This window comes from Alligator mississippiensis, chromosome 4, assembly GCF_030867095.1.
Source record: "Alligator mississippiensis isolate rAllMis1 chromosome 4, rAllMis1, whole genome shotgun sequence".
Classification (NCBI taxonomy): domain Eukaryota; kingdom Metazoa; phylum Chordata; order Crocodylia; family Alligatoridae; genus Alligator; species Alligator mississippiensis.
This window is the reverse complement of record NC_081827.1, coordinates 151,714,416-151,734,269: the sequence shown is the minus strand read 5'-3', so window position 1 is coordinate 151,734,269 and position 19,854 is coordinate 151,714,416. Positions and strand designations below refer to the sequence as shown.

Here is a 19,854-nt window from a genome sequence, read left to right as displayed (position 1 = left end):
GCTATGATATATTGTATATTTAATGTATGGTCTCCCCTTATCTTCTTTCAGGCCTTGGGCTTTGTTTAACTGTGTTTGATAGTTTTTGTTACTTGCTGACCAAGTTAACTGTCACATCTGCAAAGGTTCACACTGCGGTGACTCAAGAAACAGGCTTTGGGCCTTCTGCTCAGTAGCACTTCCACAGCTTAGCCTGGCCCCTTGAAAATGACCAAGGCTGGCTGGCAATAACACCTTTGTTCTACTGTCCCACTGTTCTAACAATAAGAAAGTTTTTTCCCCGCCTTTCCTTGATATTTAATCTAAATCTTCCTTGCTGCAGTTTTAAACTAAGGGTGCACTGATAAAGATTTTTGGGGCTGATACCGATGGCCAATTATTAACCAGGCATATCGGCCAATACCAGTCTGATTGCTGCTATGCAGCTCAGCAGCTTGGAGAGCAGCATCCAGCTGGTAAGTCTGTTGGGGGGAAGGGGCAAGGGGGAGAGAAAGGGCATGAGGGGGACAGATTGAGACCCCTATGGTGAGGGAGGGAGAGGGGGTGGGCTGCTGCTGGGGCAGGTGCTGAATAACTGGGATGGGGCAGGGCATGGGACGAAGTCATGACTCATCTGGAGGGCATGGCGGGGATGGCTCCTGCCACTGCGTATACCCCTGGGGGAGAATGGGAGCATATGCCCCCTAGATTTGTATGTGGGGTGAGGGCAGACTGCTGCATGTTTAGGGATGGAGGCTGCTCTGGGCTGTTCCCGGTGTGGGGGCTGGGCTGGGCCTGTGCTTGGGCTGGGCAGGGTGGGGTAGGTGGCAGCAGCATAGGGGGTGGGGGTGCTACTGCTACAGCCATCCCAAAATTCACCATAGCCCCTCTCCCAGCACTGCCACTGCCTGCCCTGCCTTCCCTGAGTGCAGCCATGACCCAACCCTCCTGCTAGGAAGAGCCTGGCAGAGCCTCCGGTCCCGAGTATGCAGTGGCAGCCTGCCCTCGACCTGTGCAGAGATCCAGGGGGCATGTACCCCTCATGCCTCCCCCGGGGATGCATGCAGCAGCTGGGAGCTTCCCTCCCTCCCTCCCAACCTCTCATGCCCTCTGGATGAGCTGTGACTCTGTCCTATGCCCTGTCCCACCCCAGCTGTGCATCCCCTGGCACAGCCTAGCCCCACTTCCTCTCTCACCATGGGGGCCTCAGTCTACCCCTCCACCCACCCCTTTCCTCCCTTGCATCCCTTCCCTCCAACAGACTTACTGGCTGGATGCTGCTCTCCAAGCTGCTGGGCTGCACTTCTGGCCGCATGCATGCAGCATTTATTGGTGGCATTCTCGGCCACATCAGCCAAAAAAAGATGATTGCCGATAATGTCAGTTTTCCTTTTATTGTTGCCAATATGATATGGAGTGATGTATCAGTGCACCTCTACTTTAAATCCATTGCTTCATGACCTGCCCTCTGTGGGGAAGTTGAAAAGTTGCTCTCTCTGTTGTTTATGGCAGTTCAGTTCTTCTCAGAGAAGGATGAAGAGTACACAGAAGAGGGACATAAAATTACAAATTCAGACACTTAGGGAGCTTACACACATGCAAGTCTGCTCTGACATGCTAGAAATCTAGTGTGTCGGAGAAGACTTGATAAATTGAGTCTGCTGGAGCATGTAATGGATGTGCCTGGTGCTACATCAGATGCAGGTGTATAAGCAGAGCAGTGTGCATCAGTGCTGAGAAAATGGCAGGCGGTGCATTTTGAACTAAAACATATTCAGTATGGTTTAGTTCAGAGTGTACTGCCACCATTTTCTCAGTGCCGATGCAGGCTGCCCTGCTTATATACTTGTACCCAACACAGCACCAGGCGCTTTTAATTAATGTGGACTGCTAATTAAAAATGCCCGGTGCTGCATTGGGCACATGTGTAAAAATACCTCTAAGGACTAATTTAAAAACTTTTGGTATCAGATAAACATTTCTTCATTGGAGTCACTGATTGTACTGGTTAATCATATGATGACCAGTACTGTATGAGCATTAAATTCAAATACAATTCTAAGATGCATTCTTCCAGAGCCAGTGAAGTTTTGTTAACACTGTACAAAGCATTGGTAAGACCTCATTTAGAAGACTGTGTATTGTTCTGGTCACCAGTGTTAAAAAAAAAAAAAGATTAAGCTGGAACAGCTACAGAGAAGGACTACTAAGGTGCTGAGGGTCAAGTAGAACTTATTTTATGAAAAGAGATTAAGGAGATTGACTTGGGCAGTTTTGTAAAATGAAGGCGGAGTTTTTATATGGTTATTCTATATAAATACACTCCAGAGAAGATGTTGATGATGGGCTATTTATATGAAAGGTAATATTGTACAAGATCAAATTATACAAATTGTGCATATATACATTTAGAGGGGAAATTAGAAGAAGGCCTCTAACCAGCAGAGGGAAGCTCACAACAGATTTCCAAGCAAGGCATTTGGGGGAAAGAACCTACATGCTCTAAGGTCGGGTGTGACAATTTTATTGAAGGGATAGCATGGTTACCATAGAGGTATTTTTGGAGTAGTAATTAACACATGATATGAGGCTCTGAGTATTTTGGTAGCACCATGACAGGGTTGAGAGAAGATTTGCTCATCAAGTAAGCTGCTTGCATTCTGTGGAAAGTATTTGTAGTGTATAGATTCTCAGTTTTGCTGAGGGTGAGAACAGGGTAAAGCTGGAGAAAGTCATTTTAGAGGGAAGGGGGAAGCTGGATTTGTGTTTTGAGGTTGTGCTTTAATTTAGATGATACAGAATTCCAAGTTTTGTGCGTGCAATTAAGGAAAAATAGTTGTGAGATCCCTTTCCTTGTTTCCTTCTCTTATTTACCCTTCTTATGCTGGGATTTTAATATGCTACCACTAATCGATGCATTGCTTTATATTCTATAGCCCTATGCTTCAGGTTTTCTGCTGTTTGTCTAGAGGAATCAGGAAGATTTTTTTTCTTTTTCTTTTGCTTTGCCTTTCTATGAAGCATTGAATATTGAATCGTAAAATCATAAGGTTGGGAGGGATCTCAAGGGTCATCTGGTTCAGCTCCCTCTACTCCTAAATTATCCCTGCCAGATGCTTATCTAAATTAAACTCTTCCTTAAGACTTCCAGTGAAGGAGATTCCGCAACTTCCCTAGGCAGTCTGTTCTACTACCTTACTATTCTATCAGTAAGGGAGTTTCTCCTCAGACTTAATCTAAATCTACTTTGCTGCAATTTAAAGTAATTGCTTTGCATCCTACCTTCTTCAGCAAGAGAGAAAAGTTGTTCTCCCTCTTCTTTATAGCAGCCTTCCTGATATTTGAAGACTGCTGTCAAGAGGGTCCTTGATCATCTTTTTTATAAGTTAAACATGCTCAGTTCTCTAAACTTTGCCTTCCAACCCCTTCATTACTTTCATCTCCTGTCCCTTGACCATATTTAACTTCTCTGCATCCTTCTTAAAATATGAAATCCAGTAGTGAACATAATACTTTAGGTTAGGTTTTTCTAACTTCTTCAGCCCATAATTGCATTTTATTTTTTCTCCAACTGTATCACATTGCTGATTCATATTGAGTCTATGATCCAAAAAATCCCAAGATCCCTCTGGGCAAAGCTGCCATCCAACCAATTATTTCCCATTCTGTATTTGTGCTTTTGATTACTCTTGCCTAGGTATAGCACCATGCATTTGTCTCCACTGAACTTCATCCTGTTGTCACTAGCCCTTCCTTCCTTTCTATCAAGATCTTTTCTGAATTCTATTCCTATCCTCCAATGTGTTTGCAGTTTTTCCTAGTTTCACACCATCTTCAAATTGCTTAGGAAGCCTTTTATTTTGGCAGCCAAATAATTAATTAAATGTTTAAGAGCACTGGTCCCAGGACAGACACCTGTGTGTCATGAACAAGATCTTGATGTGGGGTGTCAGGGTTCAGGGAGGGCACAAGTCTAGGAAATCCAAGAGCCAGGGGTCACAAGCCAGGAGTCCAGACTCTAAGGGCTAGGCATGGCTGTCGGCAGGAAATAGAGAGTTGGAGCTAGAGAAGAGATGGAGGCAGAAGCAATGCAGCAGGGGCTAGGACTAGGGAATAAAGATTCAAAAATCAGGGAGCAGGACTAGGGAGCTAGAAGGACAGAATCAGGAGCATGGGCCTAGAGCATAGAGGAGATCTTGTCAAGATCTGAGCTAGAGCCAGAGCTGGAGCAGATTTTGTAGGTTTGGGGATCAGGATAGAACTAGAACTGGAGTGGGAGCAAGCTCTGGGATCTGAGGTGGAGCTGGACCTGGAGTTGGGGCTGGAGTGGGCTTCTGGTGATCCAGGAATAGATGTGGTTCAGCTTTTGGAGGTCCAAGAAAAGAGGCAGCTACATTCTAGCTGGGATCTTTAGCTGGAAAAAAAGCCATCTTGTAGATGATGAACTACTGGCTCTGCCTCAGGTCTTGCAGGGTTATCTCTGGTGGGCTGGTCCAAAAGAGGTTAAACATTGGTACCATGGCCTGGAGAAACCCATCTGTATTGTACACAAAGAGACTGGCCCATCTTCAGCAGTGGACAGGCTTATCTCAGGGCCTTTCTAGAAAGAAGACTGATCATCAGGCCCACCTTTACCTTATCACGGGGGCAGGTCTAGGGGCATTATGAGGACAAGAGACATTGCTTGAATATCCCCTCCCCACAAAACTTCCCAGGGCTGCCACCAAAGTTGTCAGGCCGAAGAACTGCAGGTTCACGGTAGGTCTGAGTGGTTGTTGGTAAAGGGATATTTTGAGTAAGTCTGGGCCCCCAAGACTTCTGTGTCCTGCTGAAGGGTCTTTATTTGGGTTTGCACTGCAGTGCTTTGATCCTGAAATGCACCCGGTTCTGTCTACAAAGCTCTGCAGGCAGCCATCAAATCCCCTAAGGAAAAGCCAGTGGTGAGGGCCCATCATGTGGACTAACAACTGCTCTGAAGCAGATGCTGTAATTTGAAGGTCCTCACTCAGTTGCAGGAATGACTCAGACATGGAGTAGGGGTCAGAGTTCAGAAGTAAGAGCACAAGCCTGGGAAATCCAGACCTGGGGGTCATGAGCCAGGAGTGCAGTGCCTGATGTAGGCATAAGGTAGTAAGCAGAGGTGCAGGCAGGAGATGGACACTGGGAGTTAGGCAAAGGGTTCAGGTAAAAGCTAGGAATTGGGGACCAGGACTAGGAAACTAGAAGCACAGAATCAGGTGCACAGAAGCTAGGACAGGAAATATCTCTTATTGAAACCCCACAGAGCACTGCAAGGCTGTTGCTTATATGAAATAGCTGTACCCAGGCAGTTCAACAGGGACCAGCTGGGGGACACTCAGGCAGCTAGTAGCCAATGTCCCCATTCCCCCTCCCTCAGAGCAATCAGGGCCAGCTGAGGCCTTGTCTGCCTGCCTTGTCTGCCTGCGTTCTGACATTGGAACGCAACTCAAAGCCTCCCGTCATTCTGACACTGATCCATTTATAATTACCCTTTTCTTATGGCTATTGAGCCAGTTGCCTATTCACCTTAAGGTAGTTTTATCTAGCCCACACTCCTTTAATTTGCTTATAAGAAAGTCATGTGAGGCTTTATCAAAAGCCTCATTGAAGTCCAAGCACACTATGTTCACTGCATATTAAATAGAATAGAACTATTTTGCCTTCGTTACAATTGTTAAGAGCAGGCCAGACAAACATCTGCTGTAGATAGTTTAGGTCTGTTTGCTCTTACTTAACACCCGGCGGCTGGGCAAGATGATTTCTTGGGGTTCCTTCCTCTTTAGGGGTCCCTTCCAGGCCTGCATTTCTATGATTCAGTAATTCTATCATGGAGGGAAGAAAACTGGCAGCCCATGCTGTAGGTCAGGGTTGTTCTACTTTGGCGCAGCTAGGGGCTGCGCACAGCACAAGCCCACACTATGGGGATGACCCCCTGGTACCTTCCCCACATGGGCTATGCCAGTGGCATGCAGAACCCATGGCCCCTGTTGCAGGCTGTACCCTGGAAAGCCCCACTGGTGGCACATGGCAGCATTGTGCCACACCCTATGGGCTGCACCAGTGGAACAGAGCCCTCTTCTCCTCCATCCCACAATTTGCGCTCATGGCACTTAGACCTCTGGGACCTCCCCCACTGCATGGCAGCAGGAGAGGCAGCCATCGGGGCTGAAGGGCTACATGTTAACCACATATATTCTGTGGGCTGCTGGTTGGACAGCCCTGCTGAAGGTTGTATGTGCACTTGGGTTCAGTGCCCATAGGTGCACTGTGGGGTATGTGGTCACTGTTATGTTCCTTTGATATTTTCAGGTTGGAGTCCGCGCTCATTAACAAGTGAAGTGGCCTCTGGAGCTGAGAAAGCAGATGCAACCCTGCCTCTTGGAGATGCACATTATGATGATGTTGAAGATGGCATCCCTGTGACACTGACATAAGAATGGCTGAGTTTAGAGCAAATACCCTAGGAAGACATAGACGTTGGCTGGTTGAAATGTTTTCTTTTCAAAATGCTCACATTGTGTCATCAATGACAATCCCTGCCTATGGCCTAGATGCCAGCCTTTTTGCCTGACTTGTGTAGTTATAAGTAATATAAATGATATTAAGAAAAGTTCTCTAATTTTTCCTGTAGCTTCTCATTGATCAGACTCCCCTGGAACTTTCTGATTTTTATTCCTTAAATGACTTCATTGTGAATATATTATTTTTCTTATTAAAACCTTTTTTCATAGTGTGTTTCAATATTTACACTTTTCTCTGAGATATACTGGGCAGTCTCCCCAGAAAGATCAGGGAAGGTATTTCAGAATGAACTAAAGAAAACAACAGCAAAGTGCCATCTTTGGGCTATAGCAGGGTGCTAAACAAGATTTGGGATTTAGCACGATTGCTATATCTGGTGTATCAGCGGTGCAAAACCTGTCCTTAGAATATTTCTAATTGCAGAGGTGCCTACCCTGAGTCCAGACTCAATATTTTCATTTGATTTCTAGGAGGATAAATGACCTGTCAGTTACAGGTGCATGCACACATGGGGGAAGTTTAAAAATCTTGGAGTGATGCCAGTCTCTTTCTCTTTTTTGATTCCATACTCAGCCACAATGGTATCTGAACATCTTACAGTTAAGCAATACTTTTTGTCTTGCATCAGATTCTGTTTATTTTCCATCTCTCTCCCAAGAAATGATGTGTATGCCAAATTTTGGAGGGTATGGTGGGTATTTGTTGTGTTGTTTAGTGAATTGTTGTGGGTCTTAATTCGTGAAGGCAGCTGAAGCAGCCCATATGGAAGTGGACTTTAAGTGGCCATGAACTCCTATGGGAATTTATTCCAGTCTTGGATCGCCCCCAGGAAAGCTGTCTCCTCTGCAAATAAGTCACGCACTTGCAGTAGACAGCTCCATTGTGCATGAGGAACATGTGATGAACATAATCCTGGAATATGAGGTAAGCTTATATATCCTGAGCACAAATGAATCATTATGTGACTTAAAATTAGGCACTGACACCTTGAATCAACATCATACTCTCTGGGAAGCTGGTGTAGTTACTCACTACAGATTTGATGGCCCTAGGAGAACCTTTGCTAGGGAGGTGCTCTGGTGCATTTCAATATTGTGTTTATTTCATCTGAGTTCAGGTTTTTATTGCCTGGCCAATTCCATCACCATTGTTAAGGCTGCCAGTAACAATGACCAGGATGGAACAATACCTCCTATCCAGCTGTGGGTGACAGAATGGATTTCTTGGACATCTCTGTATATAGGAATTTAGCATATGTGACAAACTAGAAGCTTTCCTGTACTACAAGCTAACTTGATGAACTCCGGGAGCACATGCAGGGGTGTGCATTTCCTGTGGGACAAATAGCAGAAGCATATATTTTTGCCTCTGCTATTTGTCCCTGGGCATGCCCCTGTACTTGCACTCCGGCATGTAGCAAAGTGACCCAGGTGGGGTCACCTATGCTGGCCCCAGCAGCCTTACCTGGGATCCTAGGGGCCTCCTGGGGCAGCAGTGGTGCCAAGCTGGCTGCTCAGAGCCTGGCTGGAAGCAAGAGTGTGGCTCTAGGTGGCCAGGCTCCCTTTCTGGCAGTGCACATTGCTACCACATGTGCCACACTGCTTTTTTCAGTGGTGTTTTTTTTTGACAACAGCATCTCCTGGTGTCAAAAAAACTACTGTGCTGCAAATTAGCAGCACAGCAAATGCATGCACACGTACTGTGTGCAGTTTGTGGCACCTCAAACTGCTTTGTGGCACCTCAAACTGCACATGCATGCTCATAGGGACACGCCCCAGGAGCGTATTTCTGCCAGCGCAGCTAATGGAGCAAATAGTACAAGCAGTAAATCTGTAGCAGCTCAGATGTCACCAGCAAACTCTAATGGCTCTTCATCAGAGAATGCAAACTTGATTACAGTGGTAGCAACCACTAATGGAAATATAGTTGGCCTGGTGGATTATCTCGATGATGAAGAGGAAGAGGAAGATGAAGGGGAGGAGACATATCCAAGGAAAAGACCTTGTCTTGGTTCATAAAAACCATGGAATAAACTTTTATTATGGGGGTCTACAAATGCTGCAACTGTTCAAAGAGCTAAAAAGACTGAATCAGAAAACTTTCTCCATTGAATATATAAGACAATACAAACTCATATCAGCTAGAGAGGTTTAGTTCTATGAACTCAAGGCTTCCAAGGAACTTAATCTCTTTCTAGTAAATAAGGAGTCTGCCATTCAGGCGGTTGAGAGAAAAAAAAACTGGTGGGTTATTCTGTTACCAGATTTGACCATCACTTTGGGGTGTGCTCATTTATTAGGGGTACATTTTAGGGTCTTTGTAATTCTATTAATGTGCTGCTTGTGTTACTTGCGTTTCTATATGGAGCTGTATTTCTCCTTTCTGCAGCTCCTCACCCCCAGTGGAGCTATTTGCAGGACTCAGTTTCAATGGGGTTGGGTTCCTCCAGCTGCCAAATCAATTAAACACGCACACACACACACACACACACACACACACACACACACACACACACACACACACACACACACACACAAGCATGACATGCCTGACCTGGCTGAGTTGATCAGCATGTAGAAGCTGACACCCTTATATGCCAGGAATCAGTTCATCAGAGCAACAAAATAAAATGCAGTCTGACACAAGCACACAGGTCAACAGAATACCTCTGAATCAGGATGGGTGTCCAGCTGACACGCTCATGGGCCAGCATTCAGTTCATTAGGGCACGTCTGAGCCAAACTGGGTCAATCAGCCTATACAAGCCGATCCCTTTATGTGTCTCAAACTCAGCACATCCCAATTTTTTGCCCTAACTGTCCTAGTAGTGATAGGCTCTTGATGAGTGGACCCCACAGTAATTTTGGGCTTCAGGGGGATCTTTGGCTTAGGTAAAAGACGCATTGCTGCAGAGCAAGTGGGGAAGGGGAAGTAGAGAAGGAAAAATTCACCTGGTTACCACCAGTTTGACTATAAAAGTTATTTATTGCTAGGTATATGAAATTAGTGATGGTGCTAGTAGTAATAGACATGAAAGGGAAAACAAACAAAAACAATTACAATATTACCCTGTTTCCATTGAGTATTTGGGGAAACCTAGCTCAAGCTTAACTAATAGAATTTAGGTTTAGAAAGCTATGCCTAGAGAGAAAAAGAGAAAGAGGGAGAAAGAGAGAGTGAGAGCTGGGATCTCACCATTTTAAGGCACTTTGGTGGTTTGTTGGCAGGTAAAGTTCCTCGCGTGATAGTTGAAGGTTAAACAAGTGACCGAAAGAGACGATCTGTTTATCCCAACTTCTCAAGAACAACAGCGGGTGGTGTCAGAGAGATTTCTCCCTCTTGAAACACCCTCTTTCCATGGGGCATTTCCCCTTCTTCATTACCCATCTCTCCAACCTGCAGGGTTTCTCCTGTCTCAGACAAGCAGGAGAAAAGCTAAAGGGGTTTTTCCAGACACCTCTGTTTCCCTTATCACACTAATGATCACTATCAAAAAGTCTCTTTTACACAGTCACTCAGATCTCATGCTGACACAATATTACTCTAAAATCTTAGTTCTAAAGCACAACTCTTAACTTGTTATGGCACGGTTCTAAAGTTATTCCAGCACAGTTCTTAAGTTAAAAGATACAGGAGGTTACCAAATATTCTATGAGAAAGGGACCTCACTGAAGGAGCTTGGTCTGATAAGAAGGAAAAGAGAGAGAGAAAAAAAAAAGCAAGAGAAAGCTCTCAGGTCTGTGCCTCAGTTTCCCACTCTGCAGCAACTGCTTAACAATTACCACGTAATTAGGGTCCCATGCTGCCTGCATTCTCCACCAATTTGTTACTAGATTTGCCCTTCATTTTGGGGGGTGCTCATTTATTAGGGGTACATTTTTAGGGTCTTTGTAATTCTGTTAATGTGCTGCTCGTGTTACTTGTGTTTCTATATGGAGCTGTATCTCCCCTTTCTGCAAGTCCTCACCCCCAATGGAGCTATCTTGCAGGACTCAGTTTGGGTTCCTCCAGCTACCAAATCAATAAAACACACACACACACACACACACACACAGGTTGTGCCCCACAATGCTACTGTGCAGTAGTAACGAGCAACTGCACAGTAAGTGTCTCATGTAGACACAGTCCCTGAGTCTTTCAGGAGGTTTCATTTTCTTCTCAGACTGAGGAAGTATCAGATCCAGTTTCTGATTTCTTTTTAGTGGGAAGCTTTTCCTTGAATTCTGGATAGGCTTGATTCTTTGTAGTGCAATCTGATTGACTTGCATTTTTGGCAGCTCTGTTTCTGCACCTAGCATAACATTCATTTGTATTGGGGCCCTAACAAGCAGCCCCACCTGGGCTAACTGTCTAGTGGGCCACACATGCCTGGGTCTTTGACTGGCAGCCTTAACGCAGCAAATGACTCCAGTTGGCCACTGTTTGGGTCTCCTGATTGGCTGCTGGGAGAGCAGCTTCCCCGTTTAACTCCAGCTGTGGCAACTAAGGATGTGAATATTGTCTAAAAATGTATTTGTTTAACTTCCTCTATATCAGTTAAACAATTAACTGAGTGATCAGGCAATTGACGCACATGGTTAGGAAAGATCTGCAGGGGAGGGGCAGGTCCCAGCCCCCTGCCCTGATCCACTGTTGGGGCAGCTAGCAGCCAGCCTGCAGCTGGGCAGGGAGTCCCCTCCCAGCCAGGGGCTCACTGATAGCTGCCCCACTGGTGGATCAGGGCAAGGAACTTGGATCTGCCCCTCCCCTGCAGCTTCTTTCAACCCCCCCCTGGCCCCAGCTGCCTAGGCAGGGGGACATTGTCTTTGCCTGGGCTCCAGTGGTGGAGCCTGCCATGGGAAAAGGCAGCTTCCAGGGGCAGGGAGCAATCTCCCAGCCCACACTAGGAGACAGCGGTCTCCTGGCCCCATGCTGCTTGCTAGCCTCTGGGCTAGCACCCAGGGGGAGCCTAAAGCACTGGTGCAGGGCCAGAGGGGGCAGGAGAAGACTGCTGCCAGGAATAGAAAATCTGCTCTTGAATCTCTGCATATATAGATGCTTGCCCAGGATTGGTTTACTCCAGAGTAATTTACTCTACAGTAAACCCACTGAACAGCGTTTGCACTTGTAGACATGCCCAGTAGGTGCCAAAGTGATGCTCAAAATTGTTTATGGACTACCTGCTGCAGCAATTGTAATAGTTTCAAAACTTGCAACAGTTTCAAAAAAAGGGAACCTGTATCAATTCTGGATAAACTAAGTGTATGGGCACTATATGCAAATTGCTACAGTCATGTTTACTTTCAAGGTCATTGTTTTCAAATTTGCTCTTTGCTTCCATTTGCTCAGAGAGAGCCAGGTCTGATAGTAAGGGAAGGAGGAAGGGCTGCCAGGGGAAAATAGTTGGAGTGGAAGCAGAAAGCAAAAGGGCTATCTGACCACCCAATTCTTTTTCTCTGCTGTAGCAGTGGGAGGAGGACAGATTCAAGCCAAACTTCCAATAATTAGATTCTATACCTGGAAAATTATAACAAATTTATAACAAACAAAATAATCTTATTAGGGGAGGGGTCATCTTATAATTAGGGTCATCTTCTTGAGGAAATATGATATGTCTTTGCATCAGCACAAGGAGAAGATCAGAAGACACAGTCAGAGGGAGTAAACTGTGGTAAAGTTGTGTAAAGAAATGATTGTGTAGCCAATTCCCTTGTGCTAATAGTGTGAGTGTCTTTGCTTATCATGAGGTTATAGCTGGTGGGTAAAATACACCAATGTCTGGTTGGCAATCACTATGACATATAGGCAACCGCTGCTTCCTTTGTGTACAGAGAAAAGCAGCTCTGAGGGAAGGACAAGGGGTAACGTGGATCCTCAAAACAAAGTCACTTGTGTCAGACAACCAAGTCTCTTCTAACAGCCTCCATGATCTATCTTCAGCAAAGGCACCCACCACTATGGTAACAATCTGACCCTGCAAGAGAAGGGGCTGGTGGGTGGGGGTTGGGGGTGGGAGGAGAAGAGTTGGATGAAGACAGATAAGCAGGGAAGAAAAAAAAAACATTCAAGGTGTGTCTACATATCGATGTATGGTGCCGCTGCTAGGGTGCCATACTTCAGTACTTCCTTTTGGAAGTGTTAAAGCATGGCACAGTATGGGCAGTTACTGCACCATGCACATGGCATACGGTTAGATTTTGCTGCTACATCGATGTAGCAGCGCCTTGTACCTGGGGAGTGTGCCACTATGGCGATGTAACTGGTGATCATATGTAGATCCACGTGATTGCTACATCACTGTAGCATGCTGTACAGTGACATAGCACATCACTATGTTGCCATAGGGTGACGTGTAGAAGCGCTCTCAGTATCATAGAGAGTGAGAACATGAACCTAAATGCAAGACCATTAACTCTCTGCATCTTCATTCTCAGGTCAGATCCTGTCCAACCTCTGTCATCTCCTCAGATGTCTTACAGACATGACCAGTTCTCAGTATATGGACATACCAACATATGCAAAACTCTCCACAGGCTATCACAGCCAAAACAGTGAGTGTATCCATATCAGGGCCTTTTGTGATCGCTGTTGTGGCTCCTGGCTTTGTCTTCACAATGGCAGATGTACCAGGACAAATACAGATGGTGGCATTCTGAAAAGCTGCAGTGGCTCTAAATACAAGCTAGATACATTCAGGCTAAGACTATTATACAAAATCTGTGGCTTGTGTCATTTAGGAGGTCAGCCTAGATGACCAGAATTATTATTTCTTCCCTTAAAATCTATGAATATGAATATGTTGTGGGGTAAAGTATCATGATCTTCCTGTCCTGTCTGTCCCAGGGACACAGGACTGGAAGAGGGGGAAGCCGTGGTTACAGGCAAACCCCAGTTCAAAATAGAAAGAAAAGAAAGCCTCAACATACCTCTTGTAGGGGCCAGGAGGAGCAAGGAAGTGCGCACTGGGAAACCGCCCACGCGGTTCATTAGCTGTGCTCATATCCAGCTGGGGCTGGGTGACGTCAGGAGGAGACGCCACCTGGCAGAGATAAAGAGCGGCCCTGAAGGCGCAGGAGGCCTGCCGATGACAGGAGAACCAGAGGGGAACCGCCAGGCCGGAGGCGTGCAGCCGCGACGGATGGCAGCCTGTGACGGCAGAGACAGCTGCAGCTGCAGCGGCGGCGAGGGCAGTGGTGGTGAGAGAAGCGGTGGGGAATCTCTGAGCTGGAGAAGACCGGTAGGGATCGGAGACGCCAGCAGAGAGGCTGGCAGAGGGGCAGCGGTGGCTGCTGCAGTGAGATCTGCGGGAGCGGTGAGAGCCATGGGAGCAGTGAGAGCAGCAGGAGCAGTGAGAGCCGTGGGAGCAGTAAGAGCTATTGGAGATCTTGGAGCCAAGGAATGGTAGGGAGCAAAGACGCCAGAGGGGAAGCCGGTGGGAACGCCAGAGGTGATAGCTGCGGTGGGAGCAGCAGGAGACCCTGGACCGGAGAAGCCCAGCGGGGATTAAGGGCATCAGCAGGTGGACCCACAGTGACCCCTGGTAGAGCCAGCTGTAGCCATCTGACCTCAGGCGATGGGGTCTACAACCTCAAATAGAAGCAAAGCTTAGAGAGAGAGAGAAGAGTCCTGGTTGGGGCAAAAGCCCAGGCCCCGACTCAGGGTGCCCGGGCCTAGGGACATGGAGGCACTAGGGGTGCAAAGAGTCCCCACGGGGAGGGGTACTCTACTCTCCTTTGGGTTCACCTACCCTTCTTTCCTTGTGGTTATGCCTCACTGGCAGTCACGGTGGTGGGTTTATTCACGTCGTGTCACATCGGGTGTTTCTGGGAATAGGGGTAAGGATCAAGGCAAGTGACATGGTCCCTTTTGTTAAAATAGGTCCATAGAGCCCTCAGCTCTGGGCGAGGGGTGCACGGGGAGCCACTGCCAGTAGACACTGAGGCTAAGAGCACCGGGTAGTCTAGCCTGAAACTCGAGGGTCTCCTAGCCCTCACACTGGAGCCTGGAAAGGACACCGGGGCTCACTGCTGAGGGGCTACACAAAGATCAGGGGAGAAACCAGCAGGGGCCAGCTGTAAAAATAGGCTTGAAAGCCCATCGCAGAAGGTGGTGCTTGGCCGGGGTGTAAGGGAGGTCAGAGCCCCATGAGTGCCCGCCGAGGGGTGTGATGACCCTGGAGGCTCCCTCAAAGGGGACCCCCTCCACTGAGGATCCATTCAAAGTCGTGGCATGTGAGTTAGGGGGTTTCCCTGACGTCAGCCAAGGTACCCTCTGGGGTGCACACACAGGCCCTGGGCAAATCAGATTGACCGCCCAGGCTAAGGCGGCATGGGAACGCCTAATAGAGCAGAGGCAGGCACACTGTCCATGGGGAGAAACCCATGCCAGATACATATGTATGCACAAAGATATGCAAATACCTTAAGGTTAACAGACAGATATCAAATAACACTGATAAAGGTGAAAACTAACAAATAATGAATATCTTTTATTGTAGGATTATTTCCAGACCTTTTGTACTTGGCAAAATGACACTAACTCCAAGCAAAAGAAATTAGAATCTCCAAGAAGCCAAGGCAGAGGTCCAAAGGTGGACCCACAATATGAAGAACAAATGGTGGGAAGACAAGGCTAAGGAGATTCAAAATCTTGCTGATACCCATGATATGTGCAGTTTCTTTAGTGCCACCAAATCCATCTACCATCTGAGCACTCAGGGACCAACCCCGTCGAGACCTAAGGATGGAGAAGACTTGGCCAAGAGAAGAGGAGTCATCAATGCCTGATGGAAGGACCATTTTGAAGACTTTCTTAATCAAGACTCTGCTGTTGATGAGACTGTTCTCAACTCCATCCCACAAAACCCAGTCAGAGATTATCTAGGAATCCTTCCAACCCTTGATGGAGTGAGGAAAGCCATCAGATAAAGAATGGCAAGGCATTTGGAGGGGATGGAATCCCTACAGAAACCATCAAGCAGGAGGAAAAGAAGCTTATATCACAGCTTCGTGCTCTCATCTTAGGCATTCGGAAAAATAAGGAAATCTCAGATCATCTCAGAGATGTCATGATTATGACAGTCTTCAAGAAAGAACACAAATCTGACTGTGGTAACTACAGAGGGATTGCCTTACTGTCCACCACAGGAAAAATCATTGTGAGAACCCTCCTGAACCACCTTCTTTCCTTTGCTGAACAGCTCCTCCTGGCATCTCAGTGTGGGTTTATGGCATCCAGAGACACAATTGACATGATCTTCATAGCTTGCCAGCTGCAGCAGAAATGCTGGGAACAATATAAACCTCTCTGTATGGCCTTCTTTGACCTCATGAAAAATTTCAAGTCTGTCAGCCAAGAAGTGCTGTGGAGGCGAAGGACAGATGCTCACCAAAATTTGTTACCTTTTTTTGCCTGCTCCATGATGGTATGTGAGTGGTGGTTCTCAGTAATGGATCTATCATAGATCACTTTGAGACGCTGCAAGAGGCACGTGTGGGAACAAAAAAAACCTTCCCTCAAAATTAGAGAAAATTAGACCCCTTGATATCCAGGAGTCAGCACCCTCAAGCTTCCAGACACCACATGGCACCCTGCTGAGCTGGGCTGCAACACTGCAGGTGCTAGGCAGCCAGGGCTGAACCCCACTGCCCCCCACTGCCCTGCACCAAGTGGTGGGGCTGTGCCATGAGGCTCCAAGAGGCCCCAACTGCCACCGTTGTCGCTGGTAAGCTGCAGGCAGTGCAGGAGGCTGGAGCCCAGCGGGGGAGACATGGGAAGGGAGGCAGGAGCCGAGATGGGGAGCGATTAGGAGCCTGGAGCTGACGAGGGGAATCCCTGGATTGTCTCCAGCCTCCTGATCACTCTCCTTCCTGTCTCCAGCCTCCTGCTCATTCTCTTGCTCATTTCCAGTCTCCAGAGGACTAAAGACAGCAAGGGAATAAGCAGAGGGCTGGAGACTAGCCCCTGGAGATGAGCTGGGGATGTTCCCCTGCTGTCTCCAGCCTCCTGTTCATTCTCCTGCTCATCTCCAGCCTCCTGAGGCAGGAGAACAAGCAGGGGGATGGAGAAGAGCAGGAGAACAAGCAGGGGGCTAGAGAGAAGGGGAGAGTTTGAGGGGGTGGGTTGTAGCCCCTGCGGGGGAGCTGGGACCCTGGAGGCAGGGCAATCCATGTGCTGTGTTGGGGGGCTCTGCATCTTACGTATATACCATGATACAGAAGATTGATGGTTGCCTACTATTTCCAGCCCTTAAGTACAAAGGGAAGAAACTGCATTGGTAATAGAAATTGAGGAACAAAGACTTTTTGAAAAACAAATGCTGTCAATATGTTGTCTACAAAGGACCAGCTCATGGGATCATAATAAATTCTAGTTTATTGGATGGGATGTGAAGTTACCAATAAAATCATAAATGCAAACTTTGAGTAATGGGTGGTACTGGTCACCTTAGCGCGCGCGCGCACAGACTCACTCACTCACTCACTCACTCACTCACTCACTCACTCACTCACTCACTCACTCCTTCAAACCCATGTCATTCACACCCATGTAGTATAGTGTATAGTAGCTGCTGTAGTGATTGTGAGAGCACTGGTGTAAGTATATTTCCTATCCGAGGCCCTGGAGTCTGCTGTTGATGGTCAGCTTCTTTCAAGGTGATGTCTTCTCCAGAAGGGGGTCACCTGCTTGTCCTTCTGTCTTAATAGGTCAGGTGCTGGATGAGAAGGCGCAACTGAGGGTCATGCTTCACTGCCTTTTATCCCTTTCTGGCAGACTTGCGTGATCCCCCAGCATCATCTTGGCTGCCCAATCCAGAGGTTGCTGTCCTACGTGGTCTTGAGTAGTACCTGACATCTGTTAGTGACAGGGGTCTCTGCCTGCTGGTACCTGAAGTTTCAGGAGTCCACCCTTGACTTATTGACTTAATGGCTGTATTGTCATGGGTTATAGGAATAGTTCATAGGGTGAGTGCTCGGTTCCAGGAATCAGTTCCTTGACTTGATAGTTTAAAATGGCTTGTTAAGTTCCTTTGGCTAAGCTATTGTCATTGAATTACATACTGATCACCATACACTTGCATTCACTCAACAGATTTTATCACTTTACAATTTCAATGCAGTTTTAACAATGGTCCAGGGTATAACTTCATTCTACAGGGAGTACATTCCTTAAGAGTTTAAAAATATAAAATACAAAATGCCATGGTAAGGATGAGACAGATGAAATATGAAAATGTACTGTAAGAAATATATAAAAATGCAGTGTGAGGTAGTGAGGATCAAAGGCTACTGGGGACAGTAAATGAGTTAGGTTTGCATACGATATATTTACAGTCTTTGCAGTGGATATTTTAGTTCTTTTGTTTTCTTTAGTGACACTGAGCTTAATTGATATGTAGATGTAGTTTCTAGGTTTCTATTACAGAAAGCCACTTCAGCTTTCTGGCTTGTTCTGAGCCTTGCCACACCCTGCAATGAGTGTGCTAGGTGTCTGCCAATACTGAGAAGGCAAAGAAATGCACAAAATGGGGGTGGGGTTGCAGGCAAGAAGGGGTTTCTGTTATATCAATGTCCAGAAGGGGAATGTACAAAGGGGGCTTTCTGCTACAAATAAACTAATAGAATAGTTATTTGCTGGGACTCGTTAGGGCCTTGTTTATAGACGACATTTTAAAACAGGTTTAAACAGGGTTAAATGCTGTTTGCCACACTTTAATGGCATTGCTGTTTGCACATTTGGTGGCATAATGAGCCTTAAATGACTTTGGGAAGCAGCAAATGACTTTGGGGCACTGCAAAGTAAAACAGCACTGAGGAGTTTTAGTTTCCTACCCTACAGCTGTGGAGGGAAGCACTGGGCTCCATGTGGCTTAGGGGCTGTGCAGGCAGCCTGTGCAGGCAGCCTGGCAGCAGCCTGGGAAGGCAGGTTCCACAGAAGGAAGAAAAAACAAAACCGTGAGCCTGATTTCTGCCTCTGGAGCCTGCCTGACTGCCTGCCTGAGCTGTGCAGAGGCCTGGTGCTTTCCTCCACAGCTGTGGTGCCCCCTGAGACTGTCCAAGCCGCAGAGGGAAGCACCAGCCCTCCCTCCCCACCGCAGCTCCTGCAGCTCAAGGACTGCTCTGCTTGACAGCAGCTCGCTCTCCCCTCCCCACCACCGGAAAGGCAAGTAAGGGGGTGTACACGATATGGGGGTTTACTTTGCCCTAAATTGAAGGGGTGTTTTTAAAAAATGACCACTTCACTTTAGGGAGAATTAAACCCCCATGTCATGTACAAATGCCCATAATCACTCCAAATGACATTATTGTTCATGTAGTGTCTGTGCCCACTGTTTCTCTATGGGATTTTGCCACCCCTTTCTGCCATGGCTCATGAAAATTTAACTTGACCATAGGGGTCCTGGCTATAGGGCAACCTAATCTAAAGGATGCTTTATATCCCTGTATCATGGCAACAGAGGCTACTATTAATGAGTAAGAGACTAGAAAGGAATATGAATTGGTTAAATGTTCATCAGTATCGTAGCCAATGAGGTTAATCCGAGGCGCGATTATTGCTAATTGAAAACTTTACTTCAACTGGATGAATGTTAAGTCTCCAGTCTCTACTAGCATTGACTCTTGCTATTTTTTAAAACTTTAAAAAAAGTTAGTTTTAATCCTTTATTTTATCTTCTGTTTTCCCTAGCTTTGTTGTAGTATTTTTTCCCTAGTTATTAAAGTTGTTTTTTTGAATATGCCTATATTTAACTGTCCTTTAATTGGGTACATCACCTCACAGGGTGGGTGGGAGCTTTAATCCATTTTAGATTCTGTAATAAAATGCAGTTATTTGTTAACTTTTTTTATCAAAGAATTCATTTATTTTTGCATGTTCAATGATTTGATATTATTTAACTTCAATAAAAGCTTTTATGACATTCAGTTCTCTAGCTTTTATATTGGCTTCTTATTCATACCTGGGTGCAATTTAAGGTGGTGGCTTGTAAATCCCTAATGCAGTTCTGATCCTGGATGAACAAAGGACTCTCCCCTTTCTCTTCAGGATATCTGAGATGCTCCTATTCTATTTTCCTGGATTGTAATGTCTAGGGCCAGCATACCTTCAGTGAAGACAGTAAGGCCCCAAGACTCCGTCCCCATGTTTGTGGGACAAAATGAAATCTGCTATCTCATCAAACAGAATTAAGGCAGTTCTTTTCTCAAGGATTTGTCTGCAGCATTGCTAGCTAGGCTTGTAAAAAGCTGTATGCTGCTGCAAGACATCCAGTGCATTCTGATTTCTTACTTAATGATATGCAGTCTCTTAATTCTGTGCCCCCACTTTGCACCAGGTCAGGCAGTTGGTGGATTT

General features: G+C 46.4%; 1 protein-coding gene and 1 non-coding gene across 3 annotated transcripts in view; both read left to right on the top strand.

Moving 5' to 3' along the window:
- Positions 1-6,677, top strand: part of LOC102560513 (scavenger receptor cysteine-rich type 1 protein M130) — a 71,900-nt gene extending 65,223 nt beyond the window's left edge. For both annotated transcript variants that reach the window (XM_059726792.1, XM_059726791.1), the window contains exon 17: positions 6,310-6,677. In XM_059726792.1, coding sequence (XP_059582775.1) covers positions 6,310-6,434 — 125 coding nt within the window. In that variant the 3' untranslated portion in view covers positions 6,435-6,677. The remainder of the gene's footprint in view (positions 1-6,309) is intronic.
- A 12,326-nt stretch (positions 6,678-19,003) lies between these two features.
- On the top strand, positions 19,004-19,149 carry LOC132250475 (U4 spliceosomal RNA). The gene has a single exon (XR_009462201.1). It is a non-coding gene; the product is annotated as a U4 spliceosomal RNA (small nuclear RNA).
- The last annotated feature ends 705 nt before the right edge of the window (positions 19,150-19,854 follow it).